Genomic DNA, 27,807 nt, shown 5'->3' with positions numbered 1-27,807 from the left:
TGCCTCTGTATCCCGTTCGGGTATCCCTCAGCATATCCGTCATGTGCCTCTGTATCCCGTTCGGGTATCCGTCAGCATATCCGTCATGTGCCTCTATATCCCGTTCACGTATCCCTCAGCATATCCGTCATGTGCCTCTGTATCCCGTTCACGTATCCCTCAGCATATCCGTCATGTTCTTCTATATCCCGTTCACGTATCCGTCAGCATATCCATAGATTGACCCATGACCCCGCCCTGATGGAGCCCACGGTTTAGGATCAGCATCAGGCGCGCTTACTGGCCTGAGCTGAATTCTGACTCCATATCCTGTGTCATATCTGCCACTCGTGATGACCTGTCAGAAATGGATATGTTAGTGTGCTTCCTCGAGAGACATTGAAATTCCTGAGTGATTAGGATTCCTTCCATGTGACGCCTCCCGGGATACATGGCAGCAGTGGCTTTCTTGGACAGTTTAGCATTTTACACAGTTCTGGTGTCATGCTGGGTACATTTACAAAGCAAATTAATCTTAAGTCCCAGTGAAGTGCCTTTTTAATTTTTTAATTAGCCCTTTTAATTGTGGTAAACGATCTGTAGCAAAATTTACCATTTTAAGTGTATTCATTATATCACAGTGCTGTGCAGCCATTACCACCAGTGAAATGCCTTTTACTCAGTACCGTGTGACGAGACATGTTCAGCTCACGGGGGCGTGGGCGGGGGATAAATCCACACGGCAGGGAGGACAGAAGAAGTGAGGCCGTCTGGCCCTGCAGTTTGGGGACGTGAGGATGTCCAATGCTCCTGGGTGCCATGCCCAGAGCAGACAGTCACCAGTGCTCTGATGTTAGCTTGTAGAATTTAATCAGGTAAACCTGTAAACGTAACCAGTGTTTTCCAGGTCAGGTTAGTGCCCTACCCGAAAGAAGAAAATACGTCCTTGCTCTGTCAGCGAGCACCAAGGATCCATGTGCTGTGTGGAGTGTCATGTAGGGAGACAGTGAGAAGGCTGGCGTGTGAGGAGTATCGAGTGTGATGTCAGTGCAACGAACTCACTTATGAGGGAGCGAGTGATGACCCCAGCGCATAGGCTCACGCGCCCTCCTCTTTCACCTGCTGGGCGTCTCCTTGCCCTTCAAGTCCTGTGTGAACAGCGGTGTCTCCAAGACCTTTCGCCTTGCACTCCCCCAGGCTGGTTGTATCTGGTGTGTGCCATGTGCCTGGGATGTAGTCTGTCACTCTGTGTGATGGATGCTCTCTGTGCCTGGCACCGGGCTGGGCACATAGCAGATGCTTAGTGAATGTCCATCAGATGACAGTGGCGTGGCCCTTCTCCCTGCGTGACCACGGACATGCTACTTACATGTGTTGAGCGTCGGTTTCCTTATTCAGACGGAGAAAGTTTAGCACAGAGGTTGATTCACAAAAAGGGAGATGGTGAGGCAACCAGGTGGGCAGGAAGAGCGGCAAGCTGCTCCCACCTCGGGCTGAGGGGCGTCAGGAGGAGGTATCAGCAGAGTGGGAAGCTGGGAGCTGGAGTTGAGAACCACGGTGGGCGGCCTGGCAGAGGAGGCTCAGGGGCCACCAGCAGGAGGAGTACTGTGGGCTGCCTGGTGGAGGGGACATGGGGGAGGGTGCCCATCGTGGGGAAGTGTTGTCCTGCAGGAGCTGGAGCCCTGGAGCTGACACAGCTGATTCCTAATGGCACAAATGGTGCCTCCCCTGTCCCCTCCCCTTCTCCCCTCTGTGAAATTTGTCCTTTTGTGTCCCTTGTGCCGTCACCTTCTCGGTGCCTTACAGAGGGTGTTCTGTTTAATTTGTAGAACAGCCCTGGGAGGTGGTAGTTGCTATCCCCTTCTTGTAGATGAAGAGACCTTGGCGTCCCCAGAAAACCGCGGTAGTGAGTGCCGGGAAGGCAGCAGACCCAGGCAGAGGTGGATTTGCATGAAAGGCGAGGGGCCGAAGCCCCCCCGCCCCGACCCTCTCCCAGCCCCGCACTCGCACTCGGTTCCGTGCTTGTGAAAAGGGTCGCTCCAGCTGTGTCAGGTTTGCCCTGCTAGTTTTGGATCTGTCCGTGTTCAAGATGTCATATAGGTAATGCAGAAAATAACAGAATATAGATTGGATTTTGTTGCAGGGAAGTTTACTTTGACTCCGATTTAGTTTATAATAGCAAAAGCACCGTTCTGTCGGTGAGGGGAGCTGCCCACAGGAGTCAGGAGGACTTGACCTGAAGCTTGGCGCTTCCAACAACCGCCAGCCACTTTGCCTCTTTGCGCCTCGCTGATAAGCAGAGGTGACTACCTTCCAACACCTCTTGGTTCTGGAGCGTTCTTGGTACTTTATCACAGTTTAAATGCTTTTCGTTTTTCGTCTTTCGTCTGAGAATGCACTAGCATATACTAGGGGACTGGTAAGTCCCACATGGCCTCAGTTACGTCAGCATCATCATTGTTATTCTTATTGTAGAAAAATTGTACGGGGACTTCTTGAGCTGGAAGCTGGAAGAAACCCTTGCCCAGTTTCCTCTGCAACCTGGAAAGATCGCCACTTTCACCGTCAACATCAAAGTGAAGCTGGATTTCTCTTGCCAGGAGAATCTTCTCCAAGATCTCAGCGATGGTGAGCTCTTCCCGATTTTAATTAGCACTTCCAGGTCCCCAGATACATTGTAGCAAGCACCGTTCCTGAAGCCTGCTGTTCTGTCCTTGTAACTCGCTCGTCGGTCATTAACTCCGCTGCCCCAGCCTCCACCCGGGCACTTTGCTAACAGACCGAGTTACTGGATATAGTTGAGAGTAATAAAAGTACTTTCAGCAGAATGAGTTCTTACTTCGCACTCTGCTCGCTTGCTCTCATTTGCAGGAGGTCATCCTAAATTAGTGGAATTTCAAGTATAGCTGTTGTGGACATACAATTAGCTATAACGATAAAGTTCCTCAAAGCCTGGTGATTTCTGTAAGGAGACAGTCTAGAGAAAATGGAGATTTACATGTGTTGTAACGTTTGTCGTTGCAGAATATGCCGTGGAATCAATTCCGACTCATAGTGACCCTATATGACAGAGTAGAATTGCCTCATAGGATTTCCTAGGCTGTAATCCTTATGGGAGCAGATCGCCAGGTCTTTCTCCTGTGGAGCTGCTGGCAGCGGGGGGAGGGGGTTTGAACCACCAACCTTTTGGTTTGCAGCCAAGAGCTTAACTCTTGCGCCGCCAGGGCTCGCTGGTGTAGTTTAGGACTAGCTGGTTAGGGATCCGATTTCGTAGACCAATTGTATACAATTACGAAGCGTGCATCCATGCTTCAGAATTTGGGAGCCTTGTGGAGTATTACTGGAGTGGGTCAGCAGAGTCTGTCTCCGGAATTTATCAGTTTTGTAACTTTGCGTGAGTCTGCACCTTAATCTCCTAGTATCTGGAATGATAATAATTGTCATAATGACTTGTAGGGTCATTGTGAGAATCTGTGCTGGAACGTTGCCTGGAGTACAGTAAGGGCTCCGAAAATGCTAGCTTTACTTCCGTCCTTTGCCCCCATTGCTCATTCAGAAAACACCGAACAATCTCTTTTTATGAGTCAGGCACTTGGCTAGGCTCTTGGAAAACAGAGAAATGAGCCGTGGCCTGTCCCCTAGAGAACAAGAATAGTGCCAGCTGATGTTAAGAGTTCACGTAAATTAGCTCACATTGCCCTCACAGCAACCCTATAAGGCAGGTGCTCTTCTCGTCCCCACCTTACAAACGAGGACATTCAGGCCCAGAGAGGAACTGAAGAGCTGGCTGTGAGCCAGGCAGCCTCCACTGTGCGGTTCTGAGGCTCAGCATTGCTCAGAGGCTCAGCCTGACAAGCGCACGTGTGATCACGGCTCTCCATGTTCCCATGCAGCCGGCTGGATCTGGTGGGTCCTGGAAGGCCTCACAGAATTGGTGTTTGACCTGGAGCTGGCCCGGGAAGTTTCCTCGGTGAACAAAAACGAAGGGGCCCTCCAGGCCGGGGAGCAGTAGGCACAGTGGCCCAGAGACCCAACCTTCAGTTATGGATTGGGGCTTTAGGTCCAGAGCAGAAGAGCACCCGATCAGATGTCTGTCTGTCTGTCTGTCTTTCTTTTGGAGTGGCATTCTCTTTACCGGCCAAGCCCTCCCAGCCATACCTGCATGTTTAGGAAATGACGCTGTCATACCAAGCACCAGAAACTGCAGGATTGGTTGTGGGCTTTGTTTTCCTGGGACGGGAAAGCATCTCCCACACTCTTCCTCTCTCTAAGGGGTCTCCAGCCACCTGACCACACTGTCCCAGGAGCATGCCCAGGCCGTTTCTGCCCCAGGGCCTTTGCCGTCGCTCTTTTCTTAGCCCGGAAGGCTCTGTCCCCCAGTTTGCATGCCTTGTCGCTGGTTATTCAGAGCTCAGGCGAATGTCCACTGCCGGCTGAAGCTGGCTCGGCACGTCCCCGTCCCTGCTGTCCTCACCACATCACCACGTCACTCCCTTCATGGCGCACCCCCTGGGGTCAGCTTGTTTGTTTCTTCCAGCCTGTTGTGTCCATGCTTCAGGATACAAGTCCCATGGGATCAGGGCCTCTGTCCCGTTCAGTGCTGGACTCAGTGCTGGAACGTGGCAGGGCCAGCGCGGCCGGCGTTTGTACCTCCAGTCTGGGTAAGAGTCTCTCCCCCGCCCCCTCAGTCTGGACCTCCAGGTCATGTTCCTGTCCATTCTCGTGAGGCTTTGTCTCCTACAGACTCCTCTTGGGAGCTGTTGAAGATCTCACACTTCTGATCAAGAGACACTTACTAAGCACCCTTTGCTGGGGATACAGAACTGAACTGTTTTGTTAATTTTTTTTTTTTTTAAGTAACAGTGACTATATTAAGATCTAGCACAGTGTTTAAGAGCTCAGCTGCTAACCAAAAGATCAGCAGTTCAAATCCAACAGCCGCTCCTTGGAAACCCTCTGGGGCAGTTCTACTCTGTCTTATAGGGTCTCTATCAGTCGGAATGTACTCAACAGAAGCGGGTTTGGTTTTTGGTTTTATATTAAGATCTAACATGCCACTGCATAAAGTTTGCTCTCTCTTACTCTGTGTGGGTTAAATAATCACCATGAGATTCTTTGCATAATGCTGGGGCTTAGTAACAAAGACAGGGAAATGAGCTTTTTGTCCCGCAGTTTAGAAACGGCCTCTGTCAAGTGGATTTAACATTATACTGGGACTTAAAAAAATGAGATGAAATGGATTTTTTTTTGGTCTCCTTGTAAGCTGGCTTACCTTGCTGGAATGCATTTTTCTATCAGTGGACAAAGGGTTAGAGAGGTTCTTACTTTCTTTTTCCCAAGAAAGGAGTTTGGCAGAATAGATGGTGCTTGGCACCTGCCGTGGGGATGCTTGATTAGAGAGTGTCCCAGGGAGTCCATCTGGGAGAATAGACTTCCAGCTGAGATGATTTGGAGGTGAGAAGGAACGAGGGGGAGCTGGCCTCCTGCTCTGGCCAGCTGTGGATGTTATTCCCCAGGAAGCAGGGCAGAAGACGGCAGAGGGGAGCCTTCGCTTTTTTGTTTGGGTGGTTATTTGCGTTTATGTGTTCACTGCTGACCTATTTTGTGATGTTATTATGTTTGTGCCTTTTGTTACAGAAGGGACTAGAACATTCTCTCTGCCCTTCTAATCTGAGAGTAAAGTTGCAACTTGGGACTTGTGCTCTGGGAATAACTTTATCTTTTAAAACCAAATCGAATCAAATGGAGCTAGGATTTTGGTTACTGGGTTGTTTGTAAATGTGAGACTGGCCCATCCTCTTAATTTCTGGTCGGCTAGATATAGCATGTGTGTGAAAGGGGACCTGGTTGTTATTATTAGATGCCCTCTTTATTGATAGTAGTTTATAGAAACTCTTGTCTATTATTTACGTAGCAAATCGTGGAATTCGAGACAAAGAATCTTCTAAAAAAAATTTATTTTTTTTATTGTGGTGAAAATATATACAACAAAACATTCTCCAATTTAACAGTTCCTTTTTTTTTTTTTTTTAAATTGTGCTTTAGGTGAAAATTTACGTGCAAATTAGTTTCTCATTAAACAATTAATACACAAATTGTTTTATGAAATTGGTCACCAACCCCGCGATGTGTCAACCCTCTTCCCTTCTTGACCTTGGGTTCCCCATTTCCATTCATCCTGTTTTTCTGTCTCTTCCTGCCTTCTCATCTTTGCTTTTAGGCTGGTGTACCCATGTAGTCTTGTGTGCATGGTTGAACTACGTGTGTTATGGTTTGTTTTTGTAGGCCTGTCTAATCTTTGGCTGAAGGGTGAAATTCAGGACTGACTTCAGTACTGAGTTAAAAGGGTGTCCAGGGGGCCATACTCTCAGGGTTTCTCCAGTCTCAGACCACGAATCTGGTCTTTTTTTGTGAGTTTAAATTTTGTTCTACATTTTTCTCCTGCTCTGTCCGGGACCCTCTATTGTGATCCCTGTCAGAGCAGTTGGTGGTGGTAGCCGGGCACCATCTAGTTGTGCTGGACTCAGTCTGGTGGAGGCTGTGGTAGTTGTGGTCCATTAGTCCTTTGGAATAATCTTTCCCTTGTGTCTTTAGTTTTTTTCATTAGCCTTTGCTCCAAATGTGATGGGACCAGTAGACGTGTCCTAGATGGCTACTTACAAGCTTTTAAGACTCTAGATGCTACTCACCAAGCAGGATGTAGAACATTTTCTTTATAAACTATGTTATGCCAATTGAGCTAGATGTCCCTCGAGACAATTTAACAATTTCTGCATGCGTCATTCAGTGACATTGATGACAGTCTTCATGTCGTGCAGCCATTATCACTGTCCTTTTCCAAATCATTCCACCACCATCAACATAAACTCAGTGGAGACAAAGCATATTAGTGTCCAAAACCAGGGCAAGTTCTGTAGAGGAAGACAGTGGACACAAAGGGCCCCTAAAAGGCTCCCACTGAGCTTGGTCCCCGAAAGATGCATGGTTGTCTGCAGTTCAGTCTGAGGAATCGTGAGTCCACAGTCAAGCCCTTGTTTGGAGATGGCCTGTAAACTCAGCAGTGCAGGCCGGCTCGTGGACTCTTGAGAGTGGGCAATGACCCTCCTGTGGCTCCCAGTCCTGCTATCTCAGGCCATCCAATCAGGGGTCACATGTGGACCCGACTTGTCTCTCAGAAGTGGACTCACATCAACTGTGGTTACTGAAATCAGACCCCACTGGTTAAATCTACAGCAATAAACACAGGTGTCAGGTAGACAAGAATATGGATTCTGCATGGGTGTTAGGCAGATGGGAGGCAATTCGTGTTTACTGAGCATAGTCAGGTTCAGTGTGTAAGGACTGGCTAGCTACTTTATTTGGATTATTGCTATTTAATCTTCCCAACAACTCTATAAAGTTGATATTATTATTAATATTATTCCTACTTTATAACAGGCGAGAAGACTGTTCTAGATTGAAGGAGACAGAAGAGATATAACACTCAGATGCTGTGCATAATCCTTAATTGTATCCTGGATTTAAAAAAAAAGACTTTAAAGACATTTTGGGGACAATTAGGGAAATGGAATATATACTGTATATTGTTGTTATTTGGTGCTATTGAGCTGGTTCTGACTCATAGTGACCCTACGTATCACAGAATGAAACACTGCTCGGACCTGCACCATCCTCACAATCCTTACTATGCTTGAGCCCACTGTTCAAGTCACTGTGTTAATCCATCTTGTTGAGGGTCTTCCCATTTTTAGCTGATCCTATGCCTTACCAAGCATGATGTCATTTTTCAAGGACTGGTCTGTTCTGATAACATGTCCAAAGTATGTGAGATGAAGTCTCACCATTCTCAGTTCTAAGGGGCATTCTGGCTGTACTTCTTCCAAGACAGATTTGTTGTCCTTCTGGCAGTCTGTGGTGTACATTAGATGATATTATTGTATCAATGATACATTTCTTGGATATGATAATGAAATTATGATAGAATGCTCTTATTTTTAGAAAATATATGCTGAAATATTTAGAGGTGAAATATAATTATGCCTGCAACTTACTTTGAGATGGTTCAGTCAAAAAAAAAAAAAAGTGTGTGATTGTGAATAAAGAGAAATGAAACAGATGTGCCAAATTATTTAAAAAATGAGTGGCTCAAGATAAAGGTTATAGGGGTGTTCATTTCTTTTCTTATACATTTTCTGTAAACTTGATATTTTTCAAAATAAAAGTAGGGAGGAAAAAATGACTTTGTAGAGCACTGCTTTGCTCTGTTATGTTTTGATTACTAATTGACCTCCCTGAAAATAACTGACTAACTTAAATATCCTCAAGTTCTTGGAAGGCACTTCTCGGTCTTCCTCTGACACCCAGCCTAGGCTGAGAGAAGCCAACTTTCCACCTAGAAAATGGTATACCATTTTCCTATGATCTTCACGCTACCCAGGAGCCTCCGATGTCTTAGAATTTTATGTGTAGAAATCTTGAAATGGCAGTAAGATAGCATAGGTTTCGGATATCATCCCATAAAATAGACTGAGCACCTAGGTTAGGAAAACCAAATACCCACAGGCAACTACGTAGAACACCAGATAACAAACTATCCCGAAACCCAAAACCACTGCCATGGACTCAGTTCTGACGTGTGAGACCTTATAGGGCAGAGTAGAACTGCCCCGTAGGGTTTCCAAGTTGTAAATCTTTATGGAAGCAGACTGCCACATCTTTCCCCCACAGAGTAGCTGGTGGGTTCGAACTGCCAACCTTTTGGTTAGCAGCTGAGCGCTTAACTACTGCGCCACCGGGGCTCCTAAAGTATCCCCATGAACTCCAGAATATGAACGATGCATAGTCACCAGGCCTGTGTGTGGTTCCAGCATCTGTGCAAGAGGAAATAGTGAACAATTAGTTGTCCACACATCTGAGAAGCCTGCAACAGCCAGTAGGTACTCACTGGAGGGTTCAGTGGGCCAATTTGAGAACAGCAGCTGGAACATATTCCAACAGCAGATGAGTACAAATAATTTTTCTGGTCAAAGCTCCAGCTGAAGAGAAGCTGCTAGGAATAGATGTGGGATAATAGAGCAGAGGAAAGAAAAAGTCCAGCTGAAGTGGGGGAGGAGAACAGAGCCAGGTGATTTCAGGATATAAGCTGCCATATTTTTGAGTGCTACACAAACACACAGAAGAAAGCTCTAGATTTATCAAAGTTAGAAAAACTATCCTGAATCATGTCTCCTAAAAGTTCAAGTAAACTAATTTCATGTAAAAATGGTCAGCAGAAAAGAACCAAGGTTAAATCCAACACACAGTTAAAATGAAAACAGAAGAAGAAGTAGAACAACATACCTATAAACCATGCAAGCATGCCAGGAAGACGTGCTCACACAGCTGGTGAGAGTGATGAACTGTTGCAAGATGAGCTAAAAGATGTTGAGAATGATACAAGATGCAGGGGATAGTGTTGACTTTGGTGTTGATTCTGAAACTGTATGTAATACGAAATACAGTAAATGATTAATTTTGTGATAATCTAATTCTACCATATGAATCTGGTCTTGAACTAGGATTCTGGTATGGAAGAAAGGAGGTAACTCATGTAAGATAAGAGGTTAAGTAAAATCCTTGTAGTCCAGAATTTAAATAGAAGTTATCAGTAAGAAATCATGAGGGTTTTTTTTTTTTTTTTTGGCTAGCTGATGGGTCAGTTGGTCAGTCCGTCCGTCTGTCCATCCGTCCAGCCATCCATCCATTCTTTCATCTCCCTTCTGTCCATCCATCCATCCATCTATCCATCAATCCATCCATCCCTCTTCCCCCCTCCTTTTTCTTACCCTCCCACTACTTACCTACCCACATACCTACCTACCAACCAACCCACCTACTCACCCACCCACTGTCTCTGAGCCCTGTACACTACCAAGTTCTAGAAACTGATCAACCCAGCAGCAGTGAGCCTTCCTCATGCCCACGTGGTGGTCTGGAAACACTCTTTCCGTGAAAAGAAACCAGAGCTTCTTGTAGAAATGGCTGCTGAGTTCAGGTCTGGAACCTACCGCAAGGAAGCTGTCAAAGGCTAATAGGGTTGTGTCAAAAGGACTGAACTGTGTCCAATCAACCTGAAGGGGCTACCACTGGCAGTCTGAGCATCAGTGAGAATGATAACTGTGTTTCAGTCTATGAGTTCAGAATGCTACTGGAAAGTGATAGGGAACTCTAACTCATTATTTTAAATAATGGTGAGTGAGGGGAATTCATTCTGCCTTTCTTGTACTACTGTACTGTTGGACTACCTAATAGCTGATGAGGGGAAGTTTCTCTTTGTAGAACTATTCCAGCTAACAATTGAGAAAGGAGTGATAGAATGCTGTCATTTGCAGTAATAGATTAATGGATTGAGACAATGCACATCCACATCACAAAATAAGAGACAACCAGACGTTACGCTCCTCCGGAGGGAAGAACACACCACCCTTCCTGCTGTGAAGTAGTCTTGCCCCCAGAGTCACATCTGAGACTGCTTAGCACTCGGGCTCCCAATCCCAGTTAACAGGAGTTCAGAGGACAGATGAACCTATGAAACCTCACCATGGGGATGCAGCCAGCAGTCCAGACTGTGGGAGACTCTACACTCAAATGGCCTGGTTTCTTGAACAAGTAAATTGTTAGGAAAAAGGAAAAAAAAAAAAAGGGTGGGGGTGGGGAGAAAGGGCTACCTGTAGTTTAAAAGAGACTTAAATGATATATTTGAAAATAAACAGAAATAAAACTAAACTATGGTGTCAACGGCTGCATGCTTAGATAGTAAAAACGATAAAGAAAAGCAAGGGGATGATTACTATACAAGCCGGGCCAGTGGTCACTTTCTGGGGAGCGGGTTATGATTGGCATGAAGCCAGTTGTGGGCTTCTAGACGGCTGGCAGAATTCTCTTTCTTGACCTGTGTGGTAGCTACACCGTCCCTGGGAGGCAGATGGTCAGGTGCTCAGCTGCTGTCGTTAGCTGCTGTCGAGTTGATTGTTTCATGGCACCCCCAACTGTGCGGAGCAGAACTGATCCATAGGGTTTTCAAGGCTGCGACCTTTGGGACGAAGATCACCGGGCGTTTCTTCCAAGGCCTGTCTTCTGAGGTGCCAGCCTTTCCGTTAGCAGTTGCACCACCCAGGGCCTAAGTGATCAACTGCTAACGGAAAGGTTGGCAGTTCGAGCCCATCCAGAGGTGCCTCAGAAGAAAAGCCTGGCAGTCAGCTTCCAACAGGTCACAGCCTTGAAAACCTAATGGAGCACAGTTCTACTCTGCACACGTGGTGACGCCATGAGTCAGCATGGACCTGATGGCAGCTGATTTGGTTTTAGCATCTGGTGGCAGTTTCCGGGGTGTTGGCTTCGTTCAGCTCTACATTTATTTTATGCAATTTTGTCAGCGTGTGCTATATCTTGCAATAAAATGTTTTAAAAAGAACAAAAAGATTAGAAATATCTTGGTAATACTATTTTTGCTGGACAGCTTTCTTATCTGATTGAATTGAAGAGCTATTTTTATCCAAGAAGTTTTTCATCCAGGTGTTGCCGTAAAGGTCCAGGCAGCCTGCCGTGCGCCTTCTTCTTCTGAGGGACCTGCTAGAGCTCAGGGGCCTTTCGGAGAGATTGATAAATTAGTGTTTCATTTTGATTGGGATCAGTACTCTAGAGGAAAACAATCTTCAGGGTTCCCGTTTCTTGACAATGGAATTAAAGCGTCACCTGCGTTTTGTTTTCGTTCTAATTCGTTAATGGAATGATTTGATTGGGTTTTCTCTTTCTCTGTGTGTTCTGGCTCTCAGTTGTTAGGCGGGGTTTCTGCTTCCCTGGTGACAGTTTCTGTGGGCTGTGATAATTAGGCCTGTCTCTCTGAATACGGGAAGCAGTGATTGTGAATACCGCAGAAATACACCCGACCGGAGATGTCATCCAGTCTTACCAGTTTACCTCACAACAGGGAACCTGCTTCCCGGCAGGTGGAATGACTTGTCCAGGGTCCGGCATAGCAGTGCAAGGTCCCTGCTCACACTGGAAGGCTGTCTTCCTGCCACAGCCCTTGGGGACAGACAGAGACTATTTCCAGGTGACATCTTTGCAGTGTCTGTAGAGATGAAGCCCTGGTTAGCTGTGAACTGCTTGTGTATTACAGTTGTGTGGACACAGGGAGGCGTTGGGCTTTTGTTTTTTAGTATGGATGTGACACCAGTCCCTGTATGGTGTCTTAAAAAAAAACAAAACCCATTATAGTCAAGTCGGTTCCAACTCATAGCTACCCTACAGGACAGAGTAGAACTGCCCTGTAGGGTTTCCAAGGCTGTAAATCTTTACGGAAGCAGACGGTTACATCTTTCTCCCACAGAGTGGCTGGTAGGTTCTAACTGCCAACCTTTAGGTTAGCAGCCGAGCGCTTTAACATGCATCCGAGCTTTAGTGCAGTGTAGTCTCTCTGTAAAAGTGGCGTGGGGGCAGCGCCTGACCTCCTCCAGCCCCACAAGGGGCAAGGAGAACCAAGATTAACGGCCCAAGGCTGATTCCTATGAGGCAGAGGTCAGACAAGCCACCTCTCTCTGCCATCTTTACCAATTCTGACACCAACCGTCCCTCCCAGGCACTCTCTACTGGGTTCGATAATTCATCGCAATGGCCACACAGAGCTCACAGACCATACTCACGATTATGGGGTCTGTTAGGGAAGTAACAGTTACAATTCAGGCTCAGGAACACTCAGGATACAGTTCTTCCATCAGGACAGACTCTTGCCAGCTGTGCTCGCAGGCACACCTCTCCCTGGCCCTCAATCTCTGCCCAAAGGCACTCAGCTTTCTCTCTCGGTGGGCCAGGAAGCCCACCACGCCGTCTCCTGCTGGGCCTCTGCTTCAGATGGTCCCAGGTGGGCTCTCCTCTTTCTTTCCTCTGGAGTGGCTCATTTCAAGCCCAGCAGGAGAGCAAAACTGACCAGTCCTTTGGTGGGCCACTATCACCCTATCACATAGTCCCACCCAATCACCTGGGCGGGAGTTGCAAGAGCATGGCTAGGAAGACTGCGCAGACGTAATCAGCTGCACCCTGTCTCTCAAGTCCATCTTCTGCTGCGTTTGTGGTTTTTCTCAAAAACAAATGCCCCTCCGTTTGGCATATAAGGCCCCATATAATCTGGTCCCAAACTCCTTTCCCCCTTCATTCATGCCCCTGGGCCTTGACATTTTGGTACTTGGGCCTTTCTGAAGAATTGTTTGCAGTGGACGAAGCTGTTTCATGGTGCCCCTTCATGACCCTGAGCACTTCTCTGTTCTTAATCTGCCAGCTGACCCCACTCAGCCACTTCCTCTCTTAGCTCTCACAGCCCCTCCCTCTGTTCTCTCAGGCAAAGGTTGTTCTGTCCTGCGTGCTGCCATGACCCCTTTGACTACTAGTCTGCTCCTAACACAGGGCCTGGCCCACGAAGAGTCCCAGCAAGTATTTCGCCGTTTGGTGACTCATGGGACATGCAGTATCCCCAACTGCTTTTTATGCCTCTGGAGTTCTTTGGGAAGTAGGTCACCTGATTTTAACGTGTTTCGCCTCAAGGTGGAGCCCTGGTGGCGCAGTGGTTAAGAGCTCGGCTGCTGGCCAAAAGGTCGGGGGTTCAAATCCACCAGCTGCTCCTTGGAAACCCTGTGGGGCAGTTTTGCTCTTTTCTGTAGGGTCCCTATGAGTGGGAATTGAGTCCATGGTAATTTTCTTTTTTTGTGGACTCTAGGTGGGAGCCTTTTGAAATGCGTGAAACTCAAAAATCCTGTTGAGGAGCCTCTTTTTTGTGTAGATTGAACATTGTCTTAGGTGATGCCTCCTGGATGTGTGAATTTTCTAAACTTTTTACAGGTTTGTCTTTATTTCCATGAGACAAGAAAACCAAAAACACCAAACCCGTCCATCAAGTCAATTCCAACTCACAGCAACCCTGTAGGGCAGAGTAGAACTGCCCCATAGAGTTTCCAAGGAATGCCTGGTGGATTTGAACTGCCAGCCTTCTGGTTAGCAGCCGTAGTACTTAACCACTACGCCACCAGGGTTTCTGTGAGAAAAGCCTCCTCACTATGTTGCCCAGTTACTATGTTCTCGTGAGAATGTACTTGTCGTGAGAATAAGCTATTGCTAGTCTTCGTTCAGTCAGAGTGGCCATTTCCTCCTTTAAGCAAGTCATTGTTTCCAGGTGTTACTGGCTCCCTGCATTTCCAGCCTCTGAACAGTACATAACACCTTTCCAGGAAGGAATAATGCATTGCAGTGGTACTTTTCAAGAGACTCGAACTCCCGTAAGTTCTTCTTACAATTTATTCATTGACTCAAAGCGGTAGGATTTACTATGTCCTGGCGCCCTCTGGGACATATGTGATCCCAGATAATGGGTATCAAAATCTGTAACTCTTAATAAAAATTCTGAATTGGTCCTTTAATCAGCATGTCTTTCGTTAGTGAAAACACATTGTATCAACAAAAAATTCAAAGCAGAAAATAATTGGGTCACCAAAGGGTTATTGAATGAAGGGATGAAGGCAGCCTGCAAAAGGTTAAAGAATAGTAAAGACACATCGAGACTGAGTGACAAAGCCAAACTGGGTTCAGAGAAGGCGGCAGTGTCTGGCTGGGATGATCAGATATTGCTTTCTGGATGAAGGTGCTTGATCTGGGTCTGACTGAGGATGAGCTAGACACCAGTGGGTGGGGATGGAGTGGGCGGGTAGGGGTGGATGGGGCGGGTAAGAAAGCAGAAGGTAGATGAGGCTGGAGGGGGCCGGTGGGGATGGAGGAGGGAGGTGGTGGTGCAGGAGGCAGGGCTGCCCCTAATGTAGACAAGTTCAGGTATCTTAGAGGATTCAGGTGTAAGAGAGGATCCAGGGGGAACGGCAGGTCCAGGCAAGCTGTGGAAAGCCTTAAACTCCGGAGAAGTAATTTGGACTGTATTGGAAGGGTACTGGAGAGCTCTGAAGATGCTTGGAAAGGAGACTGGAATGAGGATGACTGGGCTGGATCAGAGGGGTCCCTGAGGTCCACAGGATGCCCTTTGTAATAGTCCACAGCGAGGCCCGCGGGTATCCTGGCCCGAGAATGCCAGGTGGGCTGGAGAGGAGCCGGGTGGTTGGCAGTGGGGACCGAGAGGACTCAGCAGGGCTGGCGGGTGGTGATCTTCCCATGGAGGAGCCCTTCCCACCCGCCTGCGTGCTGCCAGTGAGCGTTTTATGTGGCTGCAGCACAGACTTCAGTAGCGGGTCCAGCAGGCTGGTGAGCTTCTGTTAGAATCTGTTCTGTTCCCCGTGGAACGTGTGTGTCTTCTTCCTGAGATGGCTTGTTTATCACACTGAAGACCAACGCTGCCCATGGCAAGTTGGGATCAGTTCAGGTCTTTGTCCGGAGTTGGAGTGTAGGGCGAAAAATCATAGTTCCGTTTGGCATTTTATTATATTTTGCGTTTTCACAATTTAATGATAATGGATGCTTCAGCTTATCATTGTGGCCAGGAATTAATTTTAGTTGAGAGCTGTCATTTCCAAATATACTGTATTTGCTTTCATAATATGGCCCTTTCTCTCGTTACTGAACTCTAAAGTAGGGACGGTTATTCAGTGTCTTTGCCTTAGATTGCCGCGCCTCTTGAAAAGAAATAATAATTTTTGGAATTCTCACTCTTGTTTTTGAAGGAACAGTGACTCATTCCGAACTACCCAGAAATCAAAGGCAAAGATGATTGGAATCTTAATGCCGTAATCTTTCTTTCCCCTTTGCAGTTCCTAGATGCCTCAGGCTCTCACAAACATTTGTGTTTTTAAGGAGGCCAGAAACTTATTGAAACTTGAGTTGTTTTTTTTTTTTTTCCTGAAGCTACAGAATATTGGGGGATGGAAAGAGAATAAATAGTTTATCGAGTGCTCACCATGTCCCCGACACTTCTCTGCATCGTCCGGTGTCTCTCACTGTGACCTTGTCGGTGCCCGGCCTCGCAAGCTCAGCTTTATGCTCCTGGCTCTTGAGGGTACCTCTCTGCCAGCGCTAGTCCCAGCTCCTGTGATTGCGTTTGTGCTTTCGGACTGTCGCGCTGCACGGTGAACATCTCTTGGGCAGGGCCAGCATCTTGCTTGTCTTCTGATTCTCAGCTCCTAGCTCCCTGCCAAGGAGCCCTGGTGGCACAATGGTTAAGCACTCGGCTGCTAACTGAAAGGTCAGCAGTTCGAACCTACCTGTGGCTCCGCAGGAGAAAATGCCTGACGATCTGCTCCCTCGAAGATGACAGCCTAGGAAACCCTCCGGGGCAGTTCTGCTCTGTCTTGTGGGGTCGTTGTGAGTTGGAATCCGCTGACGGCATCCAACGACAACATCTGCAGCCTAACGGCCGGCTCCTCCCTGCGTCTCTCACTTTGCCTGCCTCCTGGGCAGCTCTGCTGTCAATTTCCTTTGGTGATTTTTCCTTTTCCTCCTTACCATTAAACTCTGGAATTCCTTAGGGCTCCATCCAAAGTCCTCTTCCACTTTCTTCTAAGTTCTCTCTTTCAAGACCTTCTCTTCTGCTCGAATGGCTTCAATGACACCCCCGCTTCCCCTTCCCCACAGGCCAGACTTCTTTTCTGAGTTCCTGGGCCGTGTGTCCAAGGACCTGCCCCATAACTCTGGGCTGCCTCTCAGGCTCTAGGAACTCTGCACGTCCACTGCGGACTTCCCTCCCGGACAGTCTGTCCCCACCCCTTAGTACTCTTAACACGCTCTACCTAATCGCTCAAGCCGGGAAACCCAAGATCGTCTTGTCCTCTGCCCATCAAGCCAAGTCTCGTCACCTCTCCCTCCTGCACATCTCTGCAGCCCACTGACTTCCGCCAGCCCACAGCGCCCACACTGGGGAGATGCGCCCCTGACCGGCCTGTCCATTCGCTCTCAAGGCTGCCAGTCCTCTCTCTGCTCTCAGCAGGATGAGACTTCAGAAACATCTCTGACCTTTCACTCATCTGTCTGAACTGTCATTGGCTTTCCTTAGCCATATGTCATGGATTGAATTGTGTCCCCCCAAAATATCTGTCAACTTGGCTGGGCCATGATTCCCAGTATGGTGTAATTGTCCATCATTTTGTCATCTGTTGTGATTTTCCTAAGTGTTGTAAATCCTCCGTCTATGATGTTAATAAGGTGGGATTAGCAGCAGTTATGTTAATGAGGCAGGGTCCATCTACAAGATTAGGTTGTGTTTTGAGCCAATCTCTTTTGAGATATAAAAGACAGAAGCGAGCAGAGAGACATGGGGGACCTTATACCACCAAGAAACAAGAGCCAGGAGAATAGCTCATCCTTTGGACCTGGGGTCCCTGCACTGAGAAGCTCCTCGACTGGGGAAGATTGATGACAAGGACCTTCCTCCACAGCTGACACACAGAGAGAAAGCTTCCCCTGGAGCCAGCACCCTGAAATCGGATTTCTTGCCTCCTAGACTGTGAGAGAATAAATTTCTCTTTGTTAAAGCCATCCACTTGTGGTATTTCTGTTACAGCAGCACTAGATGACTAAGGCACCATTGAAGTCCAAAGTCTCAATAGGGGCCTTAAGACCCTCCCTCGTCCGGCTCCTGTCTGTCTCTCCGGCCTTTTTCTTGTCTTTGTCACCCGTTCTCAGTGTTTGAGCCTTCCAGCCTTGTCCTATATCCCGGAGTTTGCCTTGGTCTTTTCCACGTCAGGGGTTTTACACCTAACTTTTCACTATTTCCCAATTCCACCCTCTTTGCAGAACCTTCGTATATCTACTTAACAATCATTTCCCCACGAAGACTGCCTTGACCCCTCTGCCTTCCCCACCCCTGAGCCTACCCCTCCTCTCAGTCTATCCCTTCTCACTTGGTTAAGGGCAGCTGATTGGCCTGCTTGCACTCATTGGCCATTTGTATACTTTCTTTGGAGAAATGTCTATTCAAATTGTTGGCTGTTTTTTTAATTGGGTTATTTGTCTTTTTATTGTTGAGTTGTAAGAGTTCTTTATATATTCTGGAGACAAGTCGCTTATCACATATAAACACTGCAAAAATGTCTCCCATCCTGTGATTTGTCTTTTCACTTTCTTGATAGTATTTTTTATAGCACAAAAGTTTTCAATTTTGATGAAGTCCAGTTTATCTGTTTTTTCTTTTATCATTTGTGCTTTTGGTGTTATATCTAAGAATCCATTGCCTAACCCAAGGTCATGAAGATTTACACCTCTCTTTTCCTCTAGGCGTTTTAAAGGCTTAGTTTTCACATTTAGATGTGATCCATTTTGAGTTAATTAAAAAAAAAAAAGTATTGAGTTTCTGGTGAAAGTTTACACAGGAAATTAGGTTCTCATTTAACAATTTCTGTACACATTGTTCAGTAACATTGGTTACATTCTTCACAATATATTAGCATTCTTATTATTTCCATTCGGGTTGTTCTGTTTCCGTTAATCTAGCTTCCCTGTCCCCCAGCCTTCTCGTCTTTGGTTTAGGGTAAATGTTAACCATTTGGTTTCATCTGGGTGATTATTTTGAGGAGCACAGTACTCACAAGTGATATTATTTATTTTATGGCCAATCTGTCATTTGGCTGAAAGGTGACCTCTGGAGTGGTTTGAGTTCCAAGTTTAAAGAGTATCTTAGGGCAATAGTCTTGGGGGTTCGTCTAATCTTTGCCGGTCCAGTTAGTCTGGTCTTTTCTTAGAAATTTTAGTTTTGTTCTACATTTTTCTCCCAGTATCTCTGGGACCATCTGTTGAGTCCCTGGTCAGAACGGTTGGTAGTGGTAGCTGGGCACCATCTAGTTCTGGTCTCAAGGTAGGTGATGTTGTTGTTCATGTAGACTGTTGGTTGTGTAGACTAGTTTCTTCTTTCAGTCTTTGGTTTCCTTCTTTCTCTTTAGCTCCAGAAGACTAGAGGCCAATAGTCGTATCTTAGATGGCCGCTCACAAGCTTTTAAGACCCCAGATGCAACTCACCAAACTAGAAGGTAGAGCATTGTCTTTATGGACTATTTATGCCAATTTACTGAGTTGCCCCAATAGACTATGGTCCTAAGTCCTCACACCTAGTAGACCAATCTCATGAGGTGTTTGGTTGTGTCTAGGAAGTGCCCATAACTGTGCCCCCATGTGCTTTATTTTATACTGGAAAATATATATGGCGCACGTAAACATGTATGCACATGCCTACACCACACACACACCCCTATTGCCATCAGGTAATTTCCGACTCATAGTGGCCTTATAGGACAGAGTAGAACTGCCCCTTAGGGTTTCCAAGGAGTGGCTGGTGGATTCAAACTGTTGATCTTTTGGTTAGCAGCTGAGCTGTTTACCACTGTGCTACCAGGATTCTATATATGCCTGCAGTTATTCATATATGCCTTCCTGCACATACTTATGCATATTTATGTATCTATGTAACCAAACACATATTTTTCAGTTGTTATTACTGTTGTTGCAAAATTGTATCTCTCCCAGTGAACTTTTTTTGACAAATTTCCAGATAAATTGTTCATTGACATTAGTTACATTTATCACGATTTGTCAGACTTCTATTTAATTATGTCTGTACCCTTCTGTTTGTGCTCAAACTCGTCTTTATTGAGTTAATTTTTTATAGTGTGAGGTACGGGTCCAAATTCATTGTTTTCCATGTGGATATCCAGTTATACCAGCAACGTTTGTTGAAAAGACTCTTCTTTGCCGCATTGAATTGTCTTGACACCCTTGTTGAACTCAATTAACCATAATAAACCATAGGGTTTATTTCTGGATTCTCAATTCTCTTCCTCTGATCTGTATGTCTATCTTTATGCCAGGACCCAATGATCGTTAAGATGGTCCAGGACTGGGCAGTGTTTTGTTCTGTTATACATAATGTTGCCGTTAGTCATAGCCGACTTGACAACAACTAATGACAAGAACAACAATGCCAGCGCCATACTGTCTTCTTTACTGTAGCTTTGTAGTAAGTTTTGAAGTTGGGAAGTGAGTTCTCCAACTATGTTTTTCTCATTTAAGATTATTGTGGCCATATGAATGTTAGGATCAGCTTGTCTATTTTCGGAAAAAAAAAATAGCCAGCTGGGATTTCTATGATCCATTTTGAGATAATTTTTATATGTAGCATAAGGGAGGGGTCAACTTCATTTTTTCGCATGTGGGTAATCAGTTGTCCGTGGAGTTCTTGTATTCATCATATTGTTATTGGCAGAGAAAACCCGATGGGGCTATAGCATCTTGAAGTGCCGTACCTCACACGATATATGATGAATTATGGTGTTACACGTTTTCTTCTTGGTTACCTTATTTCTTACGTATCTAATATATATTTTCAACTTTTAATTTTGAAATAGTTTTAGAAGTACAGAAGATTTCCAGAGAGTACAGAGAGTTTCCATATACCCCTTACCTAGCTTCCCCTAATGCTAACATCTTACATAATCATGGTACGTTAATCAAAACTTAAGAAATTAATGTTAGTACAGTATGAACAAATCTGTCTTGGAGGAAGTACAGTCAGAAAGCTCCTTAGAAGCGAGGCTGGCAAGACTTTGTCTTGCTACTTTGGACATATCATCAACGGACTAATCGCTGGAGAAGGACATCATGCTTGGTAAAGTAGAGGGTCGTTGAAAAAGAAGAAGACTCTCAATGAGATGGATTGACACAGTGGCTGCAAAAATGGGCTCAAACATACCTACTTTTGTGAGGATGGTGCAGGACCAGGCAACATTTCGTTATGTTATACGTAGGGTAGCTATGAGTTGGAGCCAACCTGACGGCATCTAACAACAACAGTACTATGATCTAAATTTCGGACATTACTTGATTTCCCTAGTTTTTTCACTACTGTCCTTTTTCTATTCCAGGAGCCAGTCCAGGACACCATAGTGGTTTAGCCATCTTGTCTCCTTAGTGTCTTCCAGTGTCTAACAGTTTCTTAGTCTTTCTTTGTCTTTCATGACCTTGACCCCTTTGAAGAGTACTGACCAGGTATTTTGTAGAATGTCCCTCAGTTTGGGTTGGGTTTGGCTGATGTTTTCTCATTACTAGACTGGAGTTTTGGGAAGAATATCACAGAGGTGAGGTATTCTCATTGCATTGTTTAAGGGAGAACGTGATATCACCGTGGCTTATTACTGATGATGTTAACTTTGATCATTTGGCTAAGGTGGTATCTGCCAGGTTTCTCCACTAAGTTACTGCTTTTCCTTTTCTGCATTCTGTTAGAAGTGAGTCACTGAGTCCAGCCTATACTCAAGGGGAGAAGAATTAAATGCCACATCCTGGAGGGAAATGTATCAGCAAATCTGTGGACAGTTGTTAGAACTGTCACTGTTTCTTCCTGAAGTTTGGACCACTTTTTAGCTTTCGTCAGCGGGCCTTGCCTCAGGCGGTTGTCACTGTGGTGTTCTCGTGGTGATTTTCTGTTTCCCTCATTCCTTCTGTATTAGTAATTTAGATTTCCTCTGTAAGAAAGATGTCTCTTCTCATTTAGTTATTCAGTCATTTAAAAATTAATAAAGTATGGACTCACAGCCATTTATTTTATTTTTTGAGTTATAATCCAGTACTATCATAGTTATTTTGTTGCTCAAATTGTTCCAACTTTTCCATTGGGAGCTCTTTTTGGGTTGACTTCTTTGTTCTTTTGACATGTCCTCATCCTTTATTTATTTATTTTTCCTAAATTTTATTTATTTATTTGTTGTTGTTGAGAATATATGCAGCAAAACATACACCAATTCAACCGTTTCTCCATGTACAATTCAGTGACATTGATCACATTGTTTGAGTAGTGCAGCCATTCTCACCTTCCTTTTCTGAGTTGTTCCTCCCTCATTAACATCAACTCACTGCCCCCTAAGATTCCTATCTAATATTTCAAGTTGCTGTTGTCAGTTTGGTCCCATATAGATAGTTCTTAAAAGAGCATAATGCTGAAGTCAGACCTTTTTTTACTAGTTAAGCTAAACGTTGTTTGAATTTAACATGACTTCAGAGGATATCGTGCTTTATTTTTAAAGTACTTCCTCACCTTGTGTTTTCCCTGTCCCAGTTATAAAATCAACCATTTCTCTAAAGTGCCTTGTTCCTTTTATTGGAGAAATGGTGTTTGGAAACCAAGATCTGGGCACTAGGAATATCTTTTGCTAGTGGGATGTCACTGCTTCTACACCCTCTCAGTGGACAGAGGTGAGAATAAATGTATGAATACTAACACATTAGTATTAGTTTTGTTTTTTTTTTCAATTTCAAATCCTCAAATCGCATGTCTGCATCCTCTTGCTAGCTCTTACTAGCCCACGCTAGTCCTTTAGCAATCTGTTAGACGTTTCTAGCTTATATGGGCATTTGGAGCCCCAGTGGTGCAGTGGTTAAGAGCTATGGCTATCAACAAAAAGATTGGCAGTTTGAGCCCACCAGCTGCTCCTTGGAAACCCTATGGGGCAGTTCCACTCTGTGCTATAGAGTTTCTATGAGTCAGAATCGACTCGACAGCAACAGGTTTGGATTTTTTTTTTTATTTTTTTTTATATGGCATTTGGTAGAGTCCTACGTAGGCCAATGCTCGGGTCCCGTTTCTCCAGGTTTCAGGTTAGTTTTTGTTCCTGTGACCACAGTTAGCTCATGGGTTCAGGAGAAGTTGTTAATGTTCAGTTTATCCAGCTTTTTTCTCATAAGGGAGGGAGCAATGCTTTTTGCAGCTCTCCACATCTCCAAGCTGAAATCAGGAATCCACATCTTATATTTTAGTTCAGACCTGCAATTACTTGTGGATTGTATTGGCCATTTGTAAGATGATGCACTGCTCTTGTCTTGTATTCAGTGGGATATCTGGCTTTGCTCTGAAGGAAGAAGGTTAACGATGCGCCGGACAGCCCACCCGTTGTTACATTTAGCCTATGCCACCCACTCGCCTGACTCACAAACGGTAATTTCACAGCACAGTGGTTTAACCAAGGGAAAGGTCAGCCTGCTCCTACTTCCCTGGAGCTCCCAGGGCGCACTTTGAGTGCAGGGGCTTTCTGTGATACAGAAAGTTTCACCCCACCCCTCAGCCTAATTCTTGTCCCAGACACCTGCCTCATAGCAGTGGAGGTGTGCTTACCCTGGAGCCACCGTAAGCCCTGCAGTTGGGAAGGCTGACTCAGTTCTTTGATTTAAATTCAGGTTGGAAAATAATTTCCTAAACCACCAGCAAGGAATGAAAATCCAGGTGTTTGTCATTTATCAGCAATAGGTGATCCTCTTGCAGGCAGACAGAGCCCGGGTCTTTTGGATCAACAGATCTCCCTGTTCTCATTATTACCTCTTCCCACCGAGCTGGCAGTGATTCACCGTGAAACAAATTATCCAGGAGTTTGATAGAGGGAATTTACAAGTATTTTCGTCCAAGGAGGAAAGGGATGATTTTGTGGATCACTGCAGGTTGTTTCACTGTTAGCTCCTGCTGTGGATTGTACCCAAGTCTCTCCCATTTTGTTTTCCCAGTATTTCCACCCCTTCCCTCTGTACCCACCTACACTGCTCGGAATCAGACCCTGATCGTCTCTGGGCTTCACCATCTAGTAGTCTTCTCACTGGTTACCCAGCTGCCACTTGTGCCCCTTGCTCTACCATCCGCATTGCCCCGCCGTTATTTTTCTAAAGCAGAGTCTGATCACACCCCTCCTCCCTCGGGGAAAGTGTCTAATATGGCTTATGTGGTCTTGTGCTTGCTGCCTGTTTAGCCTCATTGCCCACCCTCTCCTTCATTTGGTGCATATCCCAGAAATACTGAATTTCTTGTTTTTCTCTCATTTTCTATGCCCTGTTGTGCTTACATGTCTTTGAGTGTACACTAGTGGTCCCCAAATTTTGCTGCACATTGGGATCAACTGGAGGTCTGACACCTGGCTCCCATCCCTACACATTCTGATATAATTGGTCGGGTGTGGCCTGGGCATCAGGATTTTAAAAGCTCCCCCAAATGACTCCAACGTGTAGCCAAGTTTGGGAACCATTGATACAGACTTTCTTCTGCCTGCCTTGAAAAACTCGTCCTCATTCTCTAAGTGAGGTCAGTTGTCCCAAATTCCTGGCTTCTTCGGGCAGACCCAGCTCCTCCTTATTCTCTCTTCCCTTTGATGGTAAGATCTGCAGTCTGGTAGGGCAAGTCTCCTCACTAGATTCATCTTTAGGAGCCTCTTGGACATTCTTTGTCCCTTGGTCATCCAGATAAATTTTAGATTCAGTTCATCATGTTCCTCAAAGTAGCCTGTTAGAATATTGATTGTGACTGCATTGACTCTGTAGATCAATTTGGGGGAAATTGACATTTTAATGATATTTAGTTTTGTATTTCCTATCTTGTATCTCCTGTCTATGAATAGTACATGCCTCTTTATTTACTTAACTTTTCTTCAGGGTCTTTCAGTAACATTTTATAATTTTCTCTATAAAGGTCTTTCAGTGTTTTCCTGGATTTATTCCTAGATATAATATTTTAGTTGTTGTTATTGGAAATGGCAAAACCAAAAAACCCATTGCCGTCAGGTTGATTCCCACTCATAGTGACGCTATAGAACAGAGTACAACTGCCCCATAGGGTTTCCAAGGCTGTAAGTCTTTCTGGGAGAAGGACTACCACATCTTTCTCCCATGGAGCGGCTGGTGGGTTTGAACATCCAACTTTTTGGTTTGCAGCCTAACTACTGCACCACCAGGGTTCCTATTGTAAATGGCACCTAAGTCTTCGTTATGGAAGTATAACTTACAGTAATGAGCACAAATTTTAAGTGTATACCTCGATGCATTTTTTTTTTATGCACACATTCGTCTGTGCCCCCAGCACCCAGATCACAATGTGGATAATTTCCAGCACCCCTCCTCGGTTCCCTTGTGTGCTGCTCCAGTCAATAACACACCATAAAACTAACTAGGGTCGCGACTTGTATCATCAGAGCTTTGCCTGTTCTTGAATTTCGTGTAGAATAAATACAATATATATACTTTTGTGTCTTTTTTTAAACTCAGCATCTTGTCTGAAGTTCATGCATGTTATATTGCATTAGTTTGTTCTTATTTATTGCTAGGTGGTATCACACTGTGTGAAAATACAGCCATTTCTCCATTCTACTCTTGATGGCAATGTAGGTTGTTCCCAGTTTTTGGCTTTTATGAATGGTGCTGCTGTAAACATTCTCGTACACGTCTTTTGGTGGACATAAGGTCACATGTCAGTTGGCTGAATACGTAGGATCAGTTTTGCTAGCTCATAGGTTATATGTATGGCTAACTTCGGTGGATATACAGCCAAAAAGATTTTCAAAGTGGTTATTTCAATCTACATACATACCAGCCAGATGTGAGTTCTCTGTTGCTCTACATCCTTGACACCTCTTGGTATTATCAGTCTTTTACATTTTAGCTGTCTACTAGAACTTTCTGTGATGGTGGAAATGTCCTATTCCATACTGGGCAATATGGTAGCCACTAGTCATACCTGCCTATTGATCACTCGAAACGTGGATGGTGCATCTATAGAACTGAATCATTAATTTTATTTGGTTTTATTTACTTTAAATACTCACATGTAGCTAGTGGCTACTGTATTAGACAGCACAGGTCTAGTGGGAGAGACAACATTAAGCAATTTCACAAATACAGTAAATGAAAAATTACAACATTGGTAAATGCTAGGTCGGGAAGGTGTGTGATGCTATTAGCATTGAATGCCGGTGGGACCTTGTTTAGAGGGGTTAGGGAAGATTTTTCTATGGAAGCAATGACTGAGGGAAGATTTACAGAATGAGGAGGTGAAAGAGGGCAGCATGGGAAAAACAACTTTCCGTGCTGAGGAAAGACATGTTCAAAACCTGGTGGCAGAAAAGAGCAAAGCCAGTTCCCAGCACATGATAAAGGCCAGTGTTGTTGGAGGGAGCGAGGTAGAGAGTCATATGAATTGTGCAGCAGGAGGCATACCCGGCCTTGTCGCCGTAGGCAAGATTTGAATGTTCTTCCTAAGAGACCTAGAAAGTTGTTGAAGTGTCTTTATCGGGGGAGTGGCGTGATCATGTTTGTGTTTGGAAACGAAGCTGTGTCTGCTGGCCTTAGAATGGATTTGAGCTGTGGTCCTCCAAGCGTGGTCTGTGAGCTGGCAGCATCAAGGTCCCACCCCAGGACTGCTGAATCAAAGTCAGCTTGTGGGCCTATCAGCCTGTTTTAGAAAGCCCTCTAGGTGATTAGGTGCACGTACAGTTTGAGAACCGCAGGATTGCAGTAGGATAGGTTTTAAAAAAATCTTGTTCACCTACTGAGTTTCTACCACATTTCTCTCTAGATAGGCTTTAAGGCCAGAGGGTCTTCTGCAGCAGTGTGGAGTGGAGGCCAGCATGGACTCTGGGTTCTCACCCATCTGGTCTTTGGTCACATGAGCTGATTTCTCAGAGCCTCATTTGTAGAGGGAGTGTAATAACAGTGTCTCCCAGGTTGCTGAGCACTGAGCTGTCACATGCTGAATGCCCAACACGTTGGAAGGTGTGGCGCTTGCTGAGTGAACATTGCTGCATGCTCTCAGCTCCCTTACTCCGACCCACCCCCCATGACTCTAAGAAGATACATGTGAGACCCTTTGTCTTTGATTATTTATGTTGTTAAATATTATGACCTGAACACCCTGTTCACTTACTTTATTTTTATTTATCTTTTTATTGTTGTAGTTTAGATGTTTACATTTCAAGTTAGTCTTCCATGAAAAATTTATATGTACATTGCTATGTGACCCTAATTGCTCCCCTATACTGTGACAACACACTCCTCCTTTCCACCCTTGATTCCCCATGTCCATTCAACCACCTCCTAACCCTCTCTGCCTTCCCATCTCACCTCTCGACAGAAGCTGCCCATTTAGTCTCTGGTATCTACTTGAGCTAAAAGGCATACTCCTCACGAGTACCTGTGTCCCACAGTCCAGTCCAATCCCTGTCTGAAGAGTTGGCCTCGGAAATTGTTTTAGTTCTGGGCAGATAGAGAATCCGGGGGCCATGCCTTCCAGGGTTCCTCCAGTCTCAGTCAGACCATTAAGTCTGGTCTTCTTACTAGAATTTGAGTTCTGCACCACACCTTTCTCCTGCTCCATCAGGGACTCTCTGTTGTGTTCCCTGTCAGAACGGTCATTGGTGGCAGCCGGGCACCATCTAGTTCTTCTGGTCTCAGGCTGATGAAGTCTCTGGTTTATGTGGCCCTTTCTGTCTCTTGGGCTAATGCCTTCCTTGTGTCTTTGGTGTTCTTTGTTCTCCTTTACTCCAGGTGGTTGGGACCAATTGATATGTCTTAGATGGCCACTTGCAAGCTTTTAAGACCCCAGATGACACTCACCGAGTTAGGATGCAGAACATTTTAATAAGCTTTGTTATGCCAGCTGACCTAGGTGTCCCCTGAAAGCATGGTCCTCAGACCCCTACCCCTGCTACTCTGTCCCTCAGAGTGTTTGTATTCAGGAAACTTCTTAGATTTGATTTAGTCCAGTTGTGCTGACTTCCCGTGTAGTGTGTGCTGTCCTTCCCTTCACCTAAGATAATACTTCTCTACTATCTAGTTAGTGAATAACCCTCACCCTCCCTCCCCACCCTCGTAACCTTCAAAGAAGATTGTCTTCTGTGTTTAAACCTTTTCTTGAGTTCTTATAATAGTGGTCTTATACAATATTTGTCCTTCTGTGACTGACTAAATTCACTCAGCATAATGTCCTCCAGATTCCTCCATGTTATGTTTCATGGCTTCATCATTGTTCTTTATTGTTGCGTAGTATTCCATTGTGTGGATATACCATAATTTGTTTAT

General features: G+C 45.3%; 1 protein-coding gene across 1 annotated transcript in view; it reads left to right on the top strand.

Annotated features, from left to right (window-relative positions):
• Positions 1-27,807, top strand: part of TRAPPC9 (trafficking protein particle complex subunit 9) — a 618,989-nt gene that overhangs the window by 160,552 nt on the left and 430,630 nt on the right. Inside the window, exon 16 of the mRNA XM_004387359.3 lies at positions 2,455-2,607. Coding sequence (XP_004387416.1) covers positions 2,455-2,607 — 153 coding nt within the window. The remainder of the gene's footprint in view (positions 1-2,454; positions 2,608-27,807) is intronic.

The sequence above is a fragment of the Trichechus manatus genome, unplaced genomic scaffold, assembly GCF_000243295.1.
Source record: "Trichechus manatus latirostris isolate Lorelei unplaced genomic scaffold, TriManLat1.0 scaffold00185, whole genome shotgun sequence".
NCBI classification, from domain to species: Eukaryota; Metazoa; Chordata; class Mammalia; order Sirenia; family Trichechidae; genus Trichechus; species Trichechus manatus.
The sequence above is the reverse complement of the archived record's forward strand: the minus strand, read 5'-3'. Positions and strand labels throughout refer to the sequence as shown.